This window comes from Bombina bombina, chromosome 2 (assembly GCF_027579735.1).
Source record: "Bombina bombina isolate aBomBom1 chromosome 2, aBomBom1.pri, whole genome shotgun sequence".
In the NCBI taxonomy this organism is placed as follows: Eukaryota; Metazoa; Chordata; class Amphibia; order Anura; family Bombinatoridae; genus Bombina; species Bombina bombina.
Window position 1 is genome coordinate 890,454,725 of NC_069500.1, and position 22,331 is coordinate 890,477,055.

The 22,331-nt window shown below is 39.9% G+C and overlaps 1 protein-coding gene across 1 annotated transcript in view; it reads left to right on the forward strand.

The window, feature by feature from the left end:
• The window catches only part of MRPS18C (mitochondrial ribosomal protein S18C), a 38,082-nt gene extending 16,534 nt beyond the window's left edge, over positions 1 to 21,548 (forward strand). The window contains exons 5-6 of the mRNA XM_053703248.1: positions 21,281 to 21,340; positions 21,434 to 21,548. Of these exons, the coding sequence (XP_053559223.1) occupies positions 21,281 to 21,340; positions 21,434 to 21,498 (125 nt within the window). The 3' untranslated portion in view covers positions 21,499 to 21,548. The remainder of the gene's footprint in view (positions 1 to 21,280; positions 21,341 to 21,433) is intronic.
• The last annotated feature ends 783 nt before the right edge of the window (positions 21,549 to 22,331 follow it).

Here is a 22,331-nt window from a genome sequence, read left to right on the forward strand (position 1 = left end):
GCGTGACGTTTCTGAGGAAGGGGAGTGTGACCCCGAAACGTCACGCTTTAAAGATTAAATTCACTTTTCTAAAAGACCAGTGAGGGCCTTTTATTTATTTATTTATTTATATATATATATATATATATATATATATATATATATATATATATAACATAATTTATGTAAGAACTTACCTGATAAATTCATTTCTTTCATATTAACAAGAGTCCATGAGCTAGTGACGTATGGGATATACATTCCTACCAGGAGGGGCAAAGTTTCCCAAACCTTAAAATGCCTATAAATACACCCCTCACCACACCCACAAATCAGTTTAACGAATAGCCAAGAAGTGGGGTGATAAGAAAAAGTGCGAAGCATATAAAATAAGGAATTGGAATAATTGTGCTTTATACAAAAAAATCATAACCACCACAAAAAAGGGTGGGCCTCATGGACTCTTGTTAATATGAAAGAAATGAATTTATCAGGTAAGTTCTTACATAAATTATGTTTTCTTTCATGTAATTAACAAGAGTCCATGAGCTAGTGACGTATGGGATAATGACTACCCAAGATGTGGATCTTTCCACACAAGAGTCACTAGAGAGGGAGGGATAAAATAAAGACAGCCAATTCCTGCTGAAAATAATCCACACCCAAAATAAAGTTTAACAAAAAACATAAGCAGAAGATTCAAACTGAAACCGCTGCCTGAAGAACTTTTCTACCAAAAACTGCTTCAGAAGAAGAAAATACATCAAAATGGTAGAATTTAGTAAAAGTATGCAAAGAAGACCAAGTTGCTGCTTTGCAGATCTGGTCAACCGAAGCTTCATTCCTAAACGCCCAGGAAGTAGATACTGACCTAGTAGAATGAGCTGTAATTCTTTGAGGCGGAGTTTTACCCGACTCAACATAGGCAAGATGAATTAAAGATTTCAACCAAGATGCCAAAGAAATGGCAGAAGCTTTCTGGCCTTTCCTAGAACCAGAAAAGATAACAAATAGACTAGAAGTCTTACGGAAAGATTTTGTAGCTTCAACATAATATTTCAAAGCTCTAACAACATCCAAAGAATGCAATGATTTCTCCTTAGAATTCTTAGGATTAGGACATAATGAAGGAACCACAATTTCTCTACTAATGTTGTTGGAATTCACAACTTTAGGTAAAAATTCAAAAGAAGTTCGCAACACCGCCTTATCCTGATGAAAAATCAGAAAAGGAGACTCACACGAAAGAGCAGATAATTCAGAAACTCTTCTAGCAGAAGAGATGGCCAAAAGGAACAAAACTTTCCAAGAAAGTAATTTAATGTCCAATGAATGCATAGGTTCAAACGGAGGAGCTTGAAGAGCTCCCAGAACCAAATTCAAACTCCAAGGAGGAGAAATTGACTTAATGACAGGTTTTATACGAACCAAAGCTTGTACAAAACAATGAATATCAGGAAGAATAGCAATCTTTCTGTGAAAAAGAACAGAAAGAGCAGAGATTTGTCCTTTCAAAGAACTTGCGGACAAACCCTTATCCAAACCATCCTGAAGAAATTGTAAAATTCTCGGTATTCTAAAAGAATGCCAAGAAAAATGATGAGAAAGACACCATGAAATATAAGTCTTCCAGACTCTATAATATATCTCTCGAGATACAGATTTACGAGCCTGTAACATAGTATTAATCACGGAGTCAGAGAAACCTCTATGACCAAGAATCAAGCGTTCAATCTCCATACCTTTAAATTTAAGGATTTCAGATCCGGATGGAAAAAAGGACCTTGTGACAGAAGGTCTGGTCTTAACGGAAGAGTCCATGGCTGGCAAGATGCCATCCGGACAAGATCCGCATACCAAAACCTGTGAGGCCATGCCGGAGCTATTAGCAGAACAAACGAGCATTCCCTCAGAATCTTGGAGATTACTCTTGGAAGAAGAACTAGAGGCGGAAAGATATAGGCAGGATGATACTTCCAAGGAAGTGATAATGCATCCACTGCCTCCGCCTGAGGATCCCGGGATCTGGACAGATACCTGGGAAGTTTCTTGTTTAGATGAGAGGCCATCAGATCTATCTCTGGGAGCCCCCACAATTGAACAATCTGAAGAAATACCTCTGGGTGAAGAGACCATTCGCCCGGATGCAACGTTTGGCGACTGAGATAATCCGCTTCCCAATTGTCTACACCTGGGATATGAACCGCAGAGATTAGACAGGAGCTGGATTCCGCCCAAACCAAAATTCGAGATACTTCTTTCATAGCCAGAGGACTGTGAGTCCCTCCTTGATGATTGATGTATGCCACAGTTGTGACATTGTCTGTCTGAAAACAAATGAACGATTCTCTCTTCAGAAGAGGCCAAAACTGAAGAGCTCTGAAAATTGCACGGAGTTCCAAAATATTGATCGGTAATCTCACCTCCTGAGATTCCCAAACTCCTTGTGCCGTCAGAGATCCCCACACAGCTCCCCAACCTGTGAGACTTGCATCTGTTGAAATTACAGTCCAGGTCGGAAGAACAAAAGAAGCCCCCTGAATTAAACGATGGTGATTTGTCCACCACGTTAGAGAGTGTCGAACAATCGGTTTTAAAGATATTAATTGAGATATCTTCGTGTAATCCCTGCACCATTGGTTCAGCATACAGAGCTGAAGAGGTCGCATGTGAAAACGAGCAAAGGGGATCGCGTCCGATGCAGCAGTCATAAGACCTAGAATTTCCATGCATAAGGCTACCGAAGGGAATGATTGTGACTGAAGGTTTCGACAAGCTGTAATCAATTTTAGACGTCTCTTGTCTGTTAAAGACAGAGTCATGGACACTGAATCTATCTGGAAACCCAGAAAGGTTACCCTTGTTTGAGGAATCAAAGAACTTTTTGGTAAATTGATCCTCCAACCATGATCTTGAAGAAACAACACAAGTCGATTCGTATGAGACTCTGCTAAATGTAAAGACGGAGCAAGTACCAAGATATCGTCCAAATAAGGAAATACCACAATACCCTGTTCTCTGATTACAGACAGAAGGGCACCGAGAATCTTTGTGAAAATTCTTGGAGCTGTAGCAAGGCCAAACGGTAGAGCCACAAATTGGTAATGCTTGTCTAGAAAAGAGAATCTCAGGAACTGATAATGATCTGGATGAATCGGAATATGCAGATATGCATCCTGTAAATCTATTGTGGACATATAATTCCCTTGCTGAACAAAAGGCAATATAGTCCTTACAGTTACCATCTTGAACGTTGGTATCCTTACATAACGATTCAATAATTTTAGATCCAGAACTGGTCTGAAGGAATTCTCCTTCTTTGGTACAATGAAGAGATTTGAATAAAACCCCATCCCCTGTTCCGGAACTGGAACTGGCATAATTACTCCAGCCAACTCTAGATCTGAAACACAATTCAGAAATGCTTGAGCTTTCACTGGATTTACTGGGACATGGGAAAGAAAAAATCTCTTTGCAGGAGGTCTCAACTTGAAACCAATTCTGTACCCTTCTGAAACAATGTTCTGAATCCAAAGATTGTGAACAGATTTGATCCAAATTTCTTTGAAAAAACGTAACCTGCCCCCTACCAGCTGAACTGGAATGAGGGCCGTACCTTCATGTGAACTTAGAAGCAGGCTTTGCCTTTCTAGCAGGCTTGGATTTATTCCAGACTGGAGATGGTTTCCAAACTGAAACTGCTCCTGAGGACGAAGGATCAGGCTTTTGTTCTTTGTTGAAACGAAAGGAACGAAAACGATTGTTAGCCCTGTTTTTACCTTTAGATTTTTTATCCTGTGGTAAAAAAGTTCCTTTCCCACCAGTAACAGTTGAAATAATAGAATCCAACTGAGAACCAAATAATTTGTTTCCCTGGAAAGAAATGGAAAGTAGAGTTGATTTAGAAGCCATATCAGCATTCCAAGTCTTAAGCCATAAAGCTCTTCTGGCTAAGATAGCCAGAGACATAAATCTAACATCAACTCTAATAATATCAAAAATGGCATCACAGATGAAATTATTAGCATGCTGGAGAAGAATAATAATATCATGAGAATCACGATTTGTTACTTGTTGCGCTAGAGTTTCCAACCAAAAAGTTGAAGCTGCAGCAACATCAGCCAATGATATAGCAGGTCTAAGAAGATTACCTGAACATAGATAAGCTTTTCTTAGAAAAGATTCAATTTTTCTATCTAAAGGATCCTTAAACGAGGTACCATCTGACGTAGGAATGGTAGTACGTTTAGCAAGGGTAGAAATAGCCCCATCAACTTTAGGGATTTTGTCCCAAAATTCTAACCTGTCAGGCGGAACAGGATATAATTGCTTAAAACGTTTAGAAGGAGTAAATGAATTACCCAATTTATCCCATTCCTTAGCAATTACTGCAGAAATAGCATTAGGAACAGGAAAGACTTCTGGAATAACCGCAGGAGCTTTAAAAACCTTATCCAAACGTATAGAATTAGTATCAAGAGGACTAGAATCCTCTATTTCTAAAGCAATTAGTACTTCTTTAAGTAAAGAGCGAATAAATTCCATCTTAAATAAATATGAAGATTTATCAGCATCAATCTCTGAGACAGAATCCTCTGAACTAGAAGAGTCCAAAGAATCAGAATGATGGTGTTCATTTAAAAATTCATCTGTAGAGAGAGAAGATTTAAAAGACTTTTTACGTTTACTAGAAGGAGAAATAACAGACAAAGCCTTCTTTATGGATTCAGAAACAAAATCTCTTATGTTATCAGGAACATTCTGCACCTTAGATGTTGAGGGAACTGCAACAGGCAATGGTACATCACTAAAGGAAATATTATCTGCTTTAACAAGTTTGTCATGACAATTAATACAAACAACAGCTGGAGAAATAGCTACCAAAAGTTTACAGCAGATACACTTAGCTTTGGTAGATCCAGCAGGCAGTGGTTTTCCTGTAGTATCTTCTGGCTCAGATGCAACGTGAGACATCTTGCAATATGTAAGAGAAAAAACAACATATAAAGCAAAATAAATCAAATTCCTTATAAGACAGTTTCAGGAATGGGAAAAAAATGCCAAACATCAAGCTTCTAGCAACCAGAAGCAAATGAAAATGAGACTGAAATAATGTGGAGACAAAAGCGACGCCCATATTTTTTGGCGCCAAATAAGACGCCCACATTATTTGGCGCCTAAATGCTTTTGGCGCCAAAAATGACGCCACATCCGGAACGCCGACATTTTTGGCGCAAAATAACGTCAAAAAAATGACGCAACTTCCGGCGACACGTATGACGCCGGAAACGGAAATGAATTTTTGCGCCAAAAAAATCCGCGCCAAAAATGACGCAATAAAATGAAGCATTTTCAGCCCCCGCGAGCCTAACAGCCCACAGGGAAAAAAGTCAAATTTTTGAGGTAAGACAAAATATGATAATTTAAAGCATAATCCCAAATATGAAACTGACTGTCTGGAAATAAGGAAAGTTGAACATTCTGAGTCAAGGCAAATAAATGTTTGAATACATATATTTAGAACTTTATAAATAAAGTGCCCAACCATAGCTTAGAGTGTCACAGAAAATAAGACTTACTTACCCCAGGACACTCATCTACATGTTTGTAGAAAGCCAAACCAGTACTGAAACGAGAATCAGTAGAGGAAATGGTAAATATAAGAGTATATCGTCGATCTGAAAAGGGAGGTAAGAGATGAATCTCTACGACCGATAACAGAGAACCTTATGAAATAGACCCCGTAGAAGGAGATCACTGCATTCAATAGGCAATACTCTCCTCACATCCCTCTGACATTCACTGCACGCTGAGAGGAAAACCGGGCTCCAACTTGCTGCGGAGCGCATATCAACGTAGAATCTAGCACAAACTTACTTCACCACCTCCCTTGGAGGCAAAGTTTGTAAAACTGATTTGTGGGTGTGGTGAGGGGTGTATTTATAGGCATTTTAAGGTTTGGGAAACTTTGCCCCTCCTGGTAGGAATGTATATCCCATACGTCACTAGCTCATGGACTCTTGTTAATTACATGAAAGAAATATATATATATATAGTATGCATAGATGTGTATGTATTTTTATATATATATATATATATCATAATTTATGTAAGAACTTACCTGATAAATTAATTTCTTTCATATTGGCAAGAGTCCATGAGCTAGTGACGTATGGGATATACAATCCTACCAAGAGGGGCAAAGTTTCCCAAACCTCAAAATGCCTATAAATACATCCCTCACCACACCCACAATTCAGTTTAACGAATAGCCAAGAAGTGGGGTGATAAAGAAAGGAGTAAAAAGCATCAACAAAGGAATTTGGAAATAATTGTGCTTTATACAAAAAAATCATAACCACCACAAAAAGGGTGGGCCTCATGGACTCTTGCCAATATGAAATAAATTAATTTATCAGGTAAGTTCTTACATAAATTATGTTTTCTTTCATGTAATTGGCAAGAGTCCATGAGCTAGTGACGTATGGGATAGCAATACCCAAGATGTGGAACTCCACGCAAGAGTCACTAGGAGGGATAGAAAATAAAAACAGCCATTTCCGCTGAAAAAAATGAATCCACAACACAAATCATAAGTTTAGTCTCAAAATTGAAAAGAAAAAAATTAAATTAGAAGCAGAAGAATCAAACTGAAACAGCTGCCTGAAGAACTTTTCTACCAAAAACTGCTTCCGAAGAAGCAAATACATCAAATTGGTAGAATTTAGTAAAAGTATGCAAAGAAGACCAAGTTGCTGCTTTGCAAATCTGATCAACTGAAGCTTCATTCTTAAAAGCCCAAGAAGTGGAAACTGATCTAGTAGAATGAGCTGTAATTCTCTGAGGCGGGGTTTTACCCAACTCCAAATAAGCTTGATGAATCAAAAGCTTTAACCATGATGACAAAGAAACCGCAGAAGCGTTTTGACCTTTCCTGGAACCAGAAAAGATAACAAATAGACTAGAAGTCTTCCTGAAATCTTTAGTAGCTTCAACATAATATTTCTCCAACATAGGTGTGTCCGGTCCACGGCGTCATCCTTACTTGTGGGATATTCTCTTCCCCAACAGGAAATGGCAAAGAGCCCAGCAAAGCTGGTCACATGATCCCTCCTAGGCTCCGCCTACCCCAGTCATTCTCTTTGCCGTTGTACAGGCAACATCTCCACGGAGATGGCTTAGAGTTTTTTAGTGTTTAACTGTAGTTTTTATTATTCAATCAAGAGTTTGTTATTTTAAAATAGTGCTGGTATGTACTATTTACTCTGAAACAGAAAAGAGATGAAGATTTCTGTTTGTATGAGGAAAATGATTTTAGCAACCGTTACTAAAATCCATGGCTGTTCCACACAGGACTGTTGAGAGGAATTAACTTCAGTTGGGGGAACAGTGAGCAGTCTTTTGCTGCTTGAGGTATGACACATTCTAACAAGACGATGTAATGCTGGAAGCTGTCATTTTCCCTATGGGATCCGGTAAGCCATGTTTATTCAGAAAGTAAATAAGGGCTTCACAAGGGCTTATTAAGACTGTAGACTTTTTCTGGGCTAAATCGATTCATATATTACACATATTTAGCCTTGAGGAATCATTTAATCTGGGTATTTTGATAAAATAATATCGGCAGGCACTGTTTTAGACACCTTATTCTTTAGGGGCTTTCCCTAATCATAGGCAGAGCCTCATTTTCGCGCCGGTATTGCGCACTTGTTTTTGAGAGGCATGACATGCAGTCGCATGTGTGAGGAGCTCTGATACATAGAAAAGACTTTTTGAAGGCGTCATTTGGTATCGTATTCCCCTTTGGGCTTGGTTGGGTCTCAGCAAAGCAGATACCAGGGACTGTAAAGGGGTTAAAGTTAAAAACGGCTCCGGTTCCGTTATTTTAAGGGTTAAAGCTTCCAAATTTGGTGTGCAATACTTTTAAGGCTTTAAGACACTGTGGTGAAATTTTGGTGAATTTTGAACAATTCCTTCATACTTTTTCGCAATTGCAGTAATAAAGTGTGTTCAGTTTAAAATTTAAAGTGACAGTAACGGTTTTATTTTAAAACGTTTTTTGTACTTTGTTATCAAGTTTATGCCTGTTTAACATGTCTGAACTACCAGATAGACTGTGTTCTGAATGTGGGGAAGCCAGGGTTCCTTCTCATTTAAATAAATGTGATTTATGTGACACTGAAAATGATGCCCAAGATGATTCCTCAAGTGAGGGGAGTAAGCATGGTACTGCATCATTCCCTCCTTCGTCTACACGAGTCTTGCCCACTCAGGAGGCCCCTAGTACATCTAGCGCGCCAATACTCCTTACTATGCAACAATTAACGGCTGTAATGGATAATTCTATCAAAAACATTTTAGCCAAAATGCCCACTTATCAGCGTAAGCGCGACTGCTCTGTTTTAGATACTGAAGAGCATGAGGACGCTGATGATAATGGTTCTGAAATGCCCCTACACCAGTCTGAGGGGGCCAGGGAGGTTTTGTCTGAGGGAGAAATTTCAGATTCAGGGAAAATTTCTCAACAAGCTGAACCCGATGTGATTACATTTAAATTTAAGTTGGAACATCTCCGCGCTCTGCTTAAGGAGGTATTATCCACTCTGGATGATTGTGAGAATTTGATCATCCCAGAGAAACTATGTAAAATGGACAAGTTCCTAGAGGTCCCGGGGCTCCCAGAAGCTTTTCCTATACCCAAGCGGGTGGCGGACATTGTAAATAAAGAATGGGAAAGGCCCGGTATACCTTTCGTCCCTCCCCCCATATTTAAAAAAATTGTTTCCTATGGTCGACCCCAGAAAGGACTTATGGCAGACAGTCCCCAAGGTCGAGGGAGCGGTTTCTACTTTAAACAAACGCACCACTATACCCATAGAAGATAGTTGTGCTTTCAAGATCCTATGGATAAAAAATTAGAAGGTTTGCTTAAAAAGATGTTTGTTCAGCAAGGTTACCTTCTACAACCAATTTCATGCATTGTCCCTGTCACTACAGCCGCGTGTTTCTGGTTCGATGAACTAGTTAAGGCGATCGATAGTGATTCTCCTCCTTATGAGGAGATTATGGACAGAATCCGTGCTCTCAAATTGGCTAATTCTTTCACCCTAGACGCCACTTTGCAATTGGCTAGGTTAGCGGCGAAAAATTCTGGGTTTGCTATTGTGGCGCGCAGAGCGCTTTGGTTGAAATCTTGGTCAGCGGATGCGTCTTCCAAGAACAAACTACTTAACATTCCTTTCAAGGGGAAAACGCTGTTTGGCCCTGACTTGAAAGAGATTATCTCTGATATCACTGGGGGTAAGGGCCACGCCCTTCCTCAGGATAGGTCTTTCAAGGCCAAAAATAAACCTAATTTTCGTCCCTTTCGTAGAAACGGACCAGCCCCAAGTGCTACGTCCTCTAAACAAGAGGGTAATACTTCTCAAGCCAAGCCAGCCTGGAGACCAATGCAAGGCTGGAACAAGGGAAAGCAGGCCAAGAAACCTGCTACTGCTACCAAGACAGCATGAAATGTTGGCCCCCGATCCGGGACCGGATCTGGTGGGGGGCAGACTCTCTCTCTTCGCTCAGGCTTGGGCAAGAGATGTTCTGGATCCTTGGGCACTAGAAATAGTCTCCCAAGGTTATCTTCTGGAATTCAAGGGACTTCCCCCAAGGGGGAGGTTCCACAGGTCTCAATTGTCTTCAGACCACATAAAAAGACAGGCATTCTTACATTGTGTAGAAGACCTGCTAAAAATGGGAGTAATTCATCCTGTTCCATTAGGAGAACAAGGGATGGGGTTCTACTCCAATCTGTTCATAGTTCCCAAAAAAGAGGGAACGTTCAGACCAATCTTAGATCTCAAGATCTTAAACAAGTTTCTCAAGGTTCCATCGTTCAAGATGGAAACCATTCGAACAATTCTTCCTTCCATCCAGGAAGGTCAATTCATGACCACGGTGGATTTAAAGGATGCGTATCTACATATTCCTATCCACAAGGAACATCATCGGTTCCTAAGGTTCGCATTCCTGGACAAGCATTACCAGTTCGTGGCGCTTCCTTTCGGATTAGCCACTGCTCCAAGGATTTTCACAAAGGTACTAGGGTCCCTTCTAGCGGTGCTAAGACCAAGGGGCATTGCAGTAGTACCTTACTTGGACGACATTCTGATTCAAGCGTCGTCCCTTCCTCAAGCAAAGGCTCACACGGACATAGTCCTGGCCTTTCTCAGATCTCACGGATGGAAAGTGAACGTGGAAAAGAGTTCTCTATCTCCGTCGACAAGGGTTCCCTTCTTGGGAACAATAATAGACTCCTTAGAAATGAGGATTTTTCTGACAGAGGCCAGAAAATCAAAACTTCTAAACTCTTGTCGGACACTTCTTTCCGTTCCTCTTCCTTCCATAGCGCAGTGCATGGAAGTGATAGGTTTGATGGTAGCGGCAATGGACATAGTTCCTTTTGTGAGCATTCATCTAAGACCATTACAACTGTGCATGCTCAGTCAGTGGAATGGGGACTATACAGACTTGTCTCCGAAGATACAAGTAAATCAGAGGACCAGAGACTCACTCCGCTGGTGGCTGTCCCTGGACAACCTGTCACAAGGGATGACCTTCCGCAGACCAGAGTGGGTCATTGTCACGACCGACGCCAGTCTGATGGGCTGGGGCGCGGTCTGGGGATCCCTGAAAGCTCAGGGTCTTTGGTCTCGGGAAGAATCTCTTCTACCGATAAATATTCTGGAACTGAGAGCGATATTCAATGCTCTCAAGGCTTGGCCTCAGCCAGCGAAGGCCAAGTTCATACGGTTTCAATCAGACAACATGACGACTGTTGCGTACATCAACCATAGGGGAACAAGGAGTTCCCTGGCGATGGAAGAAGTGACCAAAATCATTCAGTGGGCGGAGACTCGCTCCTGCCACCTGTCTGCAATCCACATCCCAGGAGTGGAAAATTGGGAAGCGGATTTTCTGAGTCGTCAGACATTGCATCCGGGGGAGTGGGAACTCCATCCGGAAATCTTTGCCCAAATCACTCAACTGTGGGGCATTCCAGACATGGATCTGATGGCCTCTCGTCAGAACTTCAAGGTTCCCTGCTACGGGTCCAGATCCAGGGATCCCAAGGCGACTCTAGTAGATGCACTAGTAGCACCTTGGACCTTCAAACTAGCTTATGTATTCCCGCCGTTTCCTCTCATCCCCAGGCTGGTAGCCAGGATCCATCAGGAGAGGGCGTCGGTGATCTTGATAGCTCCTGCGTGGCCACGCAGGACTTGGTATGCAGATCTGGTGAATATGTCATCGGCTCCACCATGGAGGCTACCTTTGAGACGAGACCTTCTTGTTCAAGGTCCGTTCGTACATCCGAATCTGGTCTCACTCCAGCTGACTGCTTGGAGATTGAACGCTTGATTTTATCAAAACGAGGGTTCTCAGATTCTGTTATTGATACTCTTGTTCAGGCCAGAAAGCCTGTAACTAGAAAAATTTACCACAAAATATGGAAAAAATATATCTGTTGGTATGAATCTAAAGGATTCCCCTGGGACAAGGTAAAGATTCCTAAGATTCTATCTTTTCTCCAAGAAGGATTGGAGAAAGGGTTATCTGCAAGTTCCTTGAAGGGACAGATTTCTGCCTTGTCTGTGTTACTTCACAAAAAGCTGGCAGCTGTGCCAGATGTTCAAGCCTTTGTTCAGGCTCTGGTTAGAATCAAGCCTGTTTACAAACCTTTGACTCCTCCTTGGAGTCTCAACTTAGTTCTTTCAGTTCTTCAGGGGGTTCCGTTTGAACCCTTACATTCCGTTGATATTAAGTTATTATCTTGGAAAGTTTTGTTTTTGGTTGCAATTTCTTCTGCTAGAAGAGTTTCAGAATTATCTGCTCTGCAGTGTTCTCCTCCTTATCTGGTGTTCCATGCAGATAAGGTGGTTTTACGTACTAAACCTGGTTTTCTTCCGAAAGTTGTTTCTAACAAAAACATTAACCAGGAGATAGTCGTGCCTTCTTTGTGTCCGAAACCTGTTTCGAAGAAGGAGCGTTTGTTGCACAATTTGGATGTTGTTCGCGCTCTAAAATTCTATTTAGATGCTACAAAGGATTTTAGACAAACATCTTCCTTGTTTGTTGTTTATTCTGGTAAAAGGAGAGGTCAAAAAGCAACTTCTACCTCTCTCTCTTTTTGGATTAAAAGCATCATCAGATTGGCTTACGAGACTGCCGGACGGCAGCCTCCTGAAAGAATCACAGCTCATTCCACTAGGGCTGTGGCTTCCACATGGGCCTTCAAGAACGAGGCTTCTGTTGATCAGATATGTAGGGCAGCGACTTGGTCTTCACTGCACACTTTTACCAAATTTTACAAGTTTGATACTTTTGCTTCTTCTGAGGCTGTTTTTGGGAGAAAGGTTTTGCAAGCCGTGGTGCCTTCCATTTAGGTGACCTGATTTGCTCCCTCCCTTCATCCGTGTCCTAAAGCTTTGGTATTGGTTCCCACAAGTAAGGATGACGCCGTGGACCGGACACACCTATGTTGGAGAAAACAGAATTTATGTTTACCTGATAAATTACTTTCTCCAACGGTGTGTCCGGTCCACGGCCCGCCCTGGTTTTTTAATCAGGTCTGATAATTTATTTTCTTTAACTACAGTCACCACGGTATCATATGGTTTCTCCTATGCAAATATTCCTCCTTAACGTCGGTCGAATGACTGGGGTAGGCGGAGCCTAGGAGGGATCATGTGACCAGCTTTGCTGGGCTCTTTGCCATTTCCTGTTGGGGAAGAGAATATCCCACAAGTAAGGATGACGCCGTGGACCGGACACACCGTTGGAGAAAGTAATTTATCAGGTAAACATAAATTCTGTTTTCAGAGCTCTCACCACATCCAAAGAATGTAAAGATCTCTCCAAAGAATTCTTAGGATTAGGACACAAAGAAGGGACAACAATTTCTCTATTAATGTTGTTAGAATTCACAACCTTAGGTAAGAATTTAAATGAAGTCCGCAAAACTGCCTTATCCTGATGAAAAATTAGAAAAGGAGATTCACAAGAGAGAGCAGATAATTCAGAAACTCTTCTAGCAGAAGAGATGGCCAAAAGGAACAACACTTTCCAAGAAAGCAGTTTAATGTCCAAAGAATGCATAGGCTCAAATGGAGGAGCCTGTAAAGCCTTCAAAACCAAATTAAGACTCCAAGGAGGAGAGATTGATTTAATGACAGGCTTGATAAGAACCAAAGCCTGTACAAAGCAGTGAATATCAGAAAGTTTAGCAATTTTTCTGTGGAATAAAACAGAAAGAGCAGAGATTTGTTCTTTCAAGGAACTTGCAGACAAACCTTTATCCAAACCATCCTGAAGAAACGGTAAAATTCTAGGAATTCTAAAAGAATGCCAAGAAAATTTATGAGAAGAACACCATGAAATGTAAGTCTTCCAAACTCGATAATAAATCTTTCTAGAAAAAGATTTACGAGCCTGTAACATAGTATTAATCACTGAGTCAGAGAAACCTCTATGACTAAGCACTAAGCGTTCAATTTCCATACCTTCAAATTTAATGATTTGAGATCCTGATGGAAAAACGGGCCTTGAGATAGAAGGTCTGGCCTTAAGGGAAGTGGCCAAGGTTGGCAACTGGACATCCGAACAAGATCCGCATACCAAAACATGTGAGGCCATGCTGGAGCCACCAGCAACACAAACCATTGCTCCATAATGATTTTCGAGATCACTCTTGGAAGAAGAACTAGAGGAAGTGTCAATGCATCCACTGCTTCCGCCTGAGGATCCCTGGACCTGGACAGGTACCTGGGAAGTTTCTTGTTTAGATTAGATGCCATCAGATCTATTTCTGGAAGCCCCCACATCTGAACAATTTGAGAAAACACATCTGGGTGGAGAGACCATTCTCCCGGATGTGAAGTCTGACGACTGAGATAATCTGCTACCCAATTGTCTATACCTGGGATATGAACCGCAGAAATTAGACAAGAGCTGGATTCCGCCCAAACAAGTATCCGGGATACTGCTTTCATAGCTAGAGGACTGTGAGTCCCACCCTGATGATTGACATATGCCACAGTTGTGACATTGTCTGAAAACAAATGAACGGTTCTCTCTTCAACAAAGGCCAAAACTGAAGAGCCCTGAGAATCGCACGGAGTTCCAAAATATTGATTGGTAATCTCGCCTCTTGAGATTTCCAAACTCCTTGTGCTGTCAGAGATCCCCAAACAGCTCCCCAACCTGAAAGACTCGCATCTGTTGTGATCACAGTCCAGGATGGACGAACGAAAGAGGCCCCTAGAATTATACGATGGTGATCTAACCACCAAGTCAGAGAAAGTCGAACATTGGGATTTAAGAATATGAATTGTGATATCCTTGTATAATCCCTGCACTATTGGTTCAGCATACAAAGCTGGAGAGGTCTCATATGAAAACGAGCAAAGGGGATTGCGTCCGATGCTGCAGTCATAAGACCTAAAACTTCCATGCACATAGCTACTGAAGGGAATGAGTGAGACTGAAGGTTCCGACAGGCTGCAACCAATTTCAAACGTCTTTTGTCCGTTAGAGACAAAGTCATTGACACTGAATCTATCTGGAAACCTAAAAAGGTTACCCTTGTCTGAGAAATCAAAGAACTTTTTGGTAAATTGATCCTCCAACCATGTCTTTGAAGAAACAACACTAGTTGATTGTACCAAGATATCGTCCAAATAAGGAAACACCGCAATACCCCGCTCTCTGATTACAGAGAGTAGGGCACTGAGAACCTTTGAAAAGATTCTTGGAGCTGTCGCTAGGCCAAAAGGAAGAGCAACAAATTGGTAATGCTTGTCTAGAAAAGAGAATCTCAGGAACTGAATAATGCCCTTGCTGAACAAAAGGCAGAATAGTCCTTATAGTCACCATTTTGAAAGTTGGTACTCTTACATATCGATTCAAATCTTTAGATCCAGAACTGGTCTGAATGAATTTTCTTTCTTTGGGACAATGAATAGATTTGAATAAAACCCCAGACCCTGTTCCTGAAACGGAACTGGCATGATTACCCCTGATAACTCCAGGTCTGAAACACACTTCAGGAAAGCCTGAGCCTTTCCTCGGTTCGCTGGAATGCGTGAGAGAAAAAATCTTCTCACAGGCGGTCTAACTCTGAAACCTATTCTGTACTCCTGAGAGACAATACTCTGAATCCAATGATTTTGGACTGAATTGATCCAAACATCTTTGAAAAATTTTAATCTGCCCCCTACCAGCTGAGCTGGAATGAGGGCCACACCCTCATGCGGACTTGGAGGCTGGCTTTGATCTTTTAAATGGCTTGGATTTATTCCAATTTGAGGAAGGCTTTCAATTGGAAACAGATTCCTTTGTGGAAGGAATAGATTTCTGTTCCTTATTATGTCGAAAGGAACGGAAACGGTTAGAAGCTTTAGATTTAACCTTAGGTTTTTTATCCTGAGGTAAAAAGACTCCCTTCCCCCCAGTGACAGATGAAATGATTGAATCCAACTGAGAACCAAATATTGTATTACCTTGGAAAGAAAGAGATAGCAATCTGGACTTAGAAGTCATATCAGCATTCCAAGATTTAAGCCATCAAGCTCTTCTAGCTAAAAAAGCTAAAGACATATATCTAACATAAATTTTGATGATATCAAAAATGGCATCACAAATGAAATTATTAGCATGTTGAATTAATTTAACAATGCTAGACAAATCATGATCTGATTCTTGTTGCGCTAAAGTTTCCAACTAAAAAGTTGAAGCAGCTGCAACATCAGCCAGAGAAATTGCAGGCCTAAGAAGATGACCTGAATATAAATAAGCCTTCCTTAGATAAGATTCAAGTTTCCTATCTAAAGGATCTTTAAAAGAAGTACTATCTTCCGTAGGAATAGTAGCATGATTAGCAAGAGTAGAGAGAGCCCCATCAACTTTGGGGATCTTTTCCCAAAACTCCAATCTAACAGTTGGCAAAGGATACAATTTTTTAAAACTTGAAGAAGGAATAAAAGAAGTACCAGGCCTATTCCATTCCTTAGAAATCATATCTGAAATAGCATCAGGAACTGGGAAAACCTCTGGAATAACCACAGGAGGTTTATAAACAGAATTTAAAAGTTTACTAGTTTTAATATCAAGAGGACTAGTTTCCTCCATATCTAATGTAATCAACACTTCTTTTAATAAAGAACGAATATACTCCATTTTAAATAAATAAGAGTATTTGTCAGTGTCAATATCTGAGGCAGGATCTTCTGAATCAGATAGATCCTCATCAGAGAAAGATAAATCAGTATGTTGCCGGTCATTTGAAATTTCATTAACTCTACGAGAAGTTTTAAAAGACCTTTTACGTTTATTAGAAGGCGGAATGGCAGACAAAGCCTTCTGAATAGAATCAGAAATAAATTCTTTTAAATTTAAAGGTATATCTTGTGCATTAGATGTTGAGGGAACAGCAACAGGTAATGAACTACTACTGATGGAAACATTTTCTGCATGTAAAAGTTTATCATGACAACTATTACAAACCACAGCTGGAAGTATAATCTCCACAAGTTTACAACAAATGCACTTAGCTTTGGTAGAACTGTTATCAGGCATCAGGAATCCAGCAGTAAATTCTGAGACAGGATCAGATTGAGACATCTTGCAAATGTAAGAGAAAAAAACAACATATAAAGCAAAATTATCAATTTCCTTATATGGCAGTTTGAGGAATGGAAAAAAATGCAAACAGCACAGCCCTCTGACTTAGAAAAAGGCCAGAGGCAAAAGGAATGGGGTTTTAAATAATGAAAATATTTGGCGCCAAGTATGACGCACAACAAACAGAAAAATATTTTTTGGCGCCAAAAACGTCCGGAAACAAAACACTTGTGTCATAGATGACGCAACCTTGTGAAGGACTCAGCGTCAACTAAGACACCGGAAATGAGGACGAATTTGCGTCAACGAACGTTACTTCACGCCAAAAAAATCTTGCGTCAAAAATGACACAATCAATTTTGGCATTTTGCGCCCTTGCGAGCCTAATTCTGCCTGCAAATTTAAAAGACAATTTGAAAAAGAGACTATACCCCAGGTAAGAAATAATTTTTCATAAAAAAAGCATTTCCCAGATATGAAACTGACAGTCTGCAGAAAAGGAAATATACTGAAAACCTGAATCATGGCAAATATAAATACAATACATATATTTAGAACTTTATATAAATACATAAAGTGCCAAACCATAGCTGAGAGTGTCTTAAGTAATGAAAACATACTTACCAAAAGACACCCATCCACATATAGCAGATAGCCAAACCAGTACTGAAACAGTTATCAGTAGAGGTAATGGAATATGAGAGTATATCGTCGATCTGAAAAGGGAAGTAGGAGATGAATCTCTACGACCGATAACAGAGAACCTATGAAATAGATCTCTGTGAGGAAAACCATTGCATTCAATAGGTGATACTCCCTTCACATCCCTCTGACATTCACTGTACTCTGAGAGGAATCGGGCTTCAAAAAAAAGCTGAGAAGCGCATATAAACGTAGAAATCGGGCTTCCTCAGAATGAAAAAGTGACAAATTCACAAACATATATAGTGTGAACAATAATCAAACAAATACTCACAAAGCAAACCTGTGTCCTATAGTGTAGTGTCAAAGTGTGTGGATGGAACGCACGCCATGCGTGTCAAAAAAATGGAAGTAGATTCATTTCCGGATGTGTGTTTAAACAAATAGCCTTTCTTTTGTTAATTGCTATATTCATAAAACTTAAAATTGCATCCCTTCAGTGTTTGGGACCATTAGTACAAAGTGAACATATCACAAAGATTTGCTAACTGGTAAACAAACATATTTATCTCAGTGGTTTAGTGTACTCTCTATTCGCGTGTATGGAACGCATATGCGTTTCAGTGAGCCGGAAGTGACCTCACTTCTGGTTTGACGAATCAACTGTATTGCGCTTAAGACCTAATAGCACTGTAAAGAACAGTATTCAGTGCTGGTATATGTGAGACTTAACCTGATAGCCACACTAGATGCTGTAGGACATATCATGAGCGTCACAGTCAGTATCGCAACACCGGAAGTGACATGGTTAAAACAAATGTCAATCACGGGTGACGATGTCACTTCCGGCTCACTGAAACGCATATGCGTTCCATACACGCAAATAGAGAGTACACTAAACCACTGAGATAAATATGTTTGTTTACCAGTTAGCAAATCTTTGTGATATGTTCACTTTGTACTAATGATCCCAAACACTGAAGGGATGCAATTTTGTTTTATGAATATAGCAATTAACGAAAGAAAGGCTATTTGTTTAAGCACACATCCGGAAATGAATCTACTTCCGTTTTTTTGACACGCATGGCGTGCGTTCCATCCACACACTTTGACACTACACTATAGGACACAGGTGTGCTTTGTGAGTATTTGTTTGATTATTGTTCACACTATATATGTTTGTGAATTTGTCACTTTTTCATTATGAGGAAGGGGTCTGTGTGAACCCCGAAATGTCAATAAAGAGTTAAGTTGCCTTTTGGTTTACCCACTACTAAGAAGTCTATATATATATATATATATATATATATATATAATATAATATATATATATATATATATATATATAATATACATATACACATATACACAGTGGATATAAAACGTCTACACATCCCTGTTAAAATGCCAGGTTTCTGTGATGTAAAAAAATGAGACAAAGATAAATCATTTCAGAACTTTTTCCACCTTTAATGTGACCTATACACTGTACAACTCAATTGAAAAACAAACTGAAATCTTTTAGGTAAAGGGAAATAAAAATAAAAAAAATAAAATAATATGGTCGCATAAGTGTGAACACCCTTTTATAACTGGGGATGTGTCAGGTTTCTGTGTGTTGGAGTGTATACCTTTAAATCCTCCCTTTATATCCTCACGTCATTCAGCACCACCTGCTAATTAATTTCGTTAGCTTGTTGCCCAGGTACGTTTAGTACAAGCTCTGTGCTTCCCTGGAAGAAGTTTTAAACCTTATTCCTTCTGGTTTTCATGTACTTTATTGAACTTTATCCTGAGATTACTGATACAGGTGAATCTCTGGACCCTGTCTGTACCAACCTAATTCCTCGAGTGGAACTAACGGCCATCCGCTGCATTTGTTGTGATCAGCTCCTACCTCTCTCACTAGACCGGAGTTCCGGATCTCTCTGAACTGCACCTCTGCCGACATATGCAAGACTGACCTCTTCAGTGAGTACTGCCTCTCAAGAACAAAACCGCATTGTTGGCAATATTAAAATTTGAATATCAAGCTTGTTATTCCTAAAAAAACGGAACGAGCCGCTGGCTCCGCCCCTTCAGCCGCATCATCTAGCTTGTGATGCAGATGCCTGCAATTGGTCAAGCCTCCAACACACCCCACTAGCTGACGTCATCTTCACAGTGTTCTTATTTTGAATCTGTTCGTAGCAGCTTATATTCAGCTGCATAAAAAGAAAGCACCTCTGACTCTGGCATTTTAAAAACAAGGGACATTACTAACAACAGAGATTCAATCTAATCTTTCTCTTCATCCCCAGGATAAGGTAGAACTGAAATATCTATCTCTCTTTCTCCTGTAACCAAAAATACAGGGAAAATAAATTCCATTGCTGTTTCTTAAAGCAACATACACCATAAAGATATTTGGGTAAATACTGCAGTTGAGGTCCACAACTTCATAACTCAGAGTGGATAGTTAAATCAACCATTCTCACTTACAGTTGTGACAAGATGTGTTCAGAATTAAGCAATCGCATTCAAAATCATGTTAAATAGGAGTCAGTATACACCTGTCATCATTTAAAGTGCCTCTGATTAACCCCAAATAAAGTTCAGCTGTTCTAGAAGGTCTTTCCTGACATTTTGTTAGTCGCATCCTACAGCAAAAGCCATGGTCCGCAAAGAGCGTCTAAAGCATCAGAGGGATCTCATTGTTAAAAGGTATCAGTCAGGAGAAGGGTACAAAAGAATTTCCAAGGCATTAGATATACCATGGAACACAGTGAAGACAGTCATCATCAAGTGAAGAAAATATGGTGCAACATTGACATTACCAAGAACTGGATGTCCCTCCAAAATTTATGAAACGACGAGAAGAAAACTGGTCTGGGAGGCTGCCAAGAGGCCTACAGCAACATTAAAGGAGCTGCAGGAATATCTGGCAAGTACTGGCTGTGTGGTACATGTGACAATCGCCCGTATTCTTCATATGTCTGGGCTATGGGGTAGAGTGGCAAGACGGAAGCCTTTTCTTACAAAAAAAAACAAAACATCCAAGCTCGGCTGAATTTTGCAAAAACACATCTGAAGTTTCCCAAAAGCATGTTGCAAAAGGTGTTCTGGTCTGATGAAACCAAAGTTGAACTTTTTGGCCATAATTCCAAAAGATATGTTTGGCGCAAAAACAACACTGCACATCACCAAAAGAACACCATACCCACAGTGAATCATGGTGGTGTCAGCATCATGCTTTGGGGGTGTTTTTCTTCAGCTGGAACTGGGGCCTTAGTCAATTTAGAGGGAATAATGAACAGTTCCAAATACCAGACAATATTGGCACAAAACCTTCAGGCTTCTGCTAAAAAGCTGAACATGAAGAGGAACTTCATCTTTCAGCATGACAACGACCTAAAGGAATGGCTTCACCAGAAGAAGATAAAAGTTTTGGGATGGCCCAGCCAGAGCCCAGAAGGTGTATTTATGGGGAAAGGGAGCTAGCACGATCTCCAGATGTTTGTGTGCATGAGGCTTGCGCTTTAGCAATACATTTTTACTTTCAACTTGTAATCTGAGCGCAAGAATAAGAGCACTATTGGTTTAACTTGAGCGTTGTTAACTCTCAATAGCGCTAATATTTTTGCGCTCCACTTATAATCTAGGCCCAAATACATTTTAGAAGCATCGTATTGAGGTTATTTCCCACCATCCTCTAGTCAGGGTGCTGCCATTTTGAAATCAAGCTTCCATTGCATTCCATTGCTGATGTGTTTGCACGTTTGCAGCAACTCTCCTTCAGATACCTACAGGGAAACGTAAGTTCCAAAATAGCGGTACCCATTTAGATAGAAGTGCATGAAATGTATTTAGTGTCCATTTTAACCTTTCCTGTTTAAAATCACCCTGGACTAATCTCCCACAAGGGGTCAGGTTGCACAATGCTAGTTTCATTATGTTTTCTTAATGTTAAATTGCTCTAATTTTTGTTTCTGTTTATTTATTTTCTTTTATAGGTTTATGTGGGAAAAAGCAAAAGGCAATCGCAAATGCCATTAAAAGAGCCCAAATAATGGGTAATGTATCATTTGTATCTATATATTTTGTATAGTTTATGCTTTTGGATGTAAATGCTAATATTAGAAATTTTCTGTGTTGTTTTCTTCTAGGATATATGCCAGTTACATACAAGGATCCTTCATTTCTCAAAGATCCAAAAATTTGTGATATCTAAAACCGCGTCAGCTTCATATTGTGCTAATAAATATTTGTTTTCATTAAAAATGTGTGGCTATGCATATTTTATAATTAATTATTCTACAAATTGTGTTCAATTGCTTAAATATATATACATATACACAAATAAATTAATGAATAACACGTGATTTGAGGAAGATGGCATTGGGTTTATAGAAGCAGGCACAAATTTGCAATCACAATCTCGAGATTGGTGACTGGCATTATTATAGTTTACAACCTGCTCATACAGTAAGTGAAAACAAGGGACAGACATCCAAAGAGAGATGTTCATTTTAACATTCGTGTGAGTAACGTTTAAAGGCTGCAAACAAAGCATTTGAAGTGTTTAGGACATTTATCTAGTACGTGCTTTTCTATATGCCAGTGAGCATTAGGAGGAAGTACGTTGCTGATAATGCTGCATTTGTTTAAATTTAAAAGGCTTTTTCTTTACATTTTTTTTTATACATAAAAAGACACCACTAGAGGTAATCAAAAGCACCTCCTGAGGTACTGGAGCAACAAAACCTGAAAGGTAATACAAAGCAGAATTCATAAATTGTGGCCCATTTGGACCAAGACATGCTCTGTAGAATGTTGTTTTGCCTGACCCATAAGTCCTATAATATGGTAGATAGCACAGACAAATTAGTAAGCCAACTAATCATACCATACTGGATTTTTGACTCATTCCATTTGATATCAGTTGTCCACATTATACGATGACTTGCCCATACACAGGCTATGATCAGCATATTATTTTTTTGCTTTTAAATGTGGTCTTTGTTTTTAAATCACAAAACATTTTTTTATTTAAAGGGACATAAT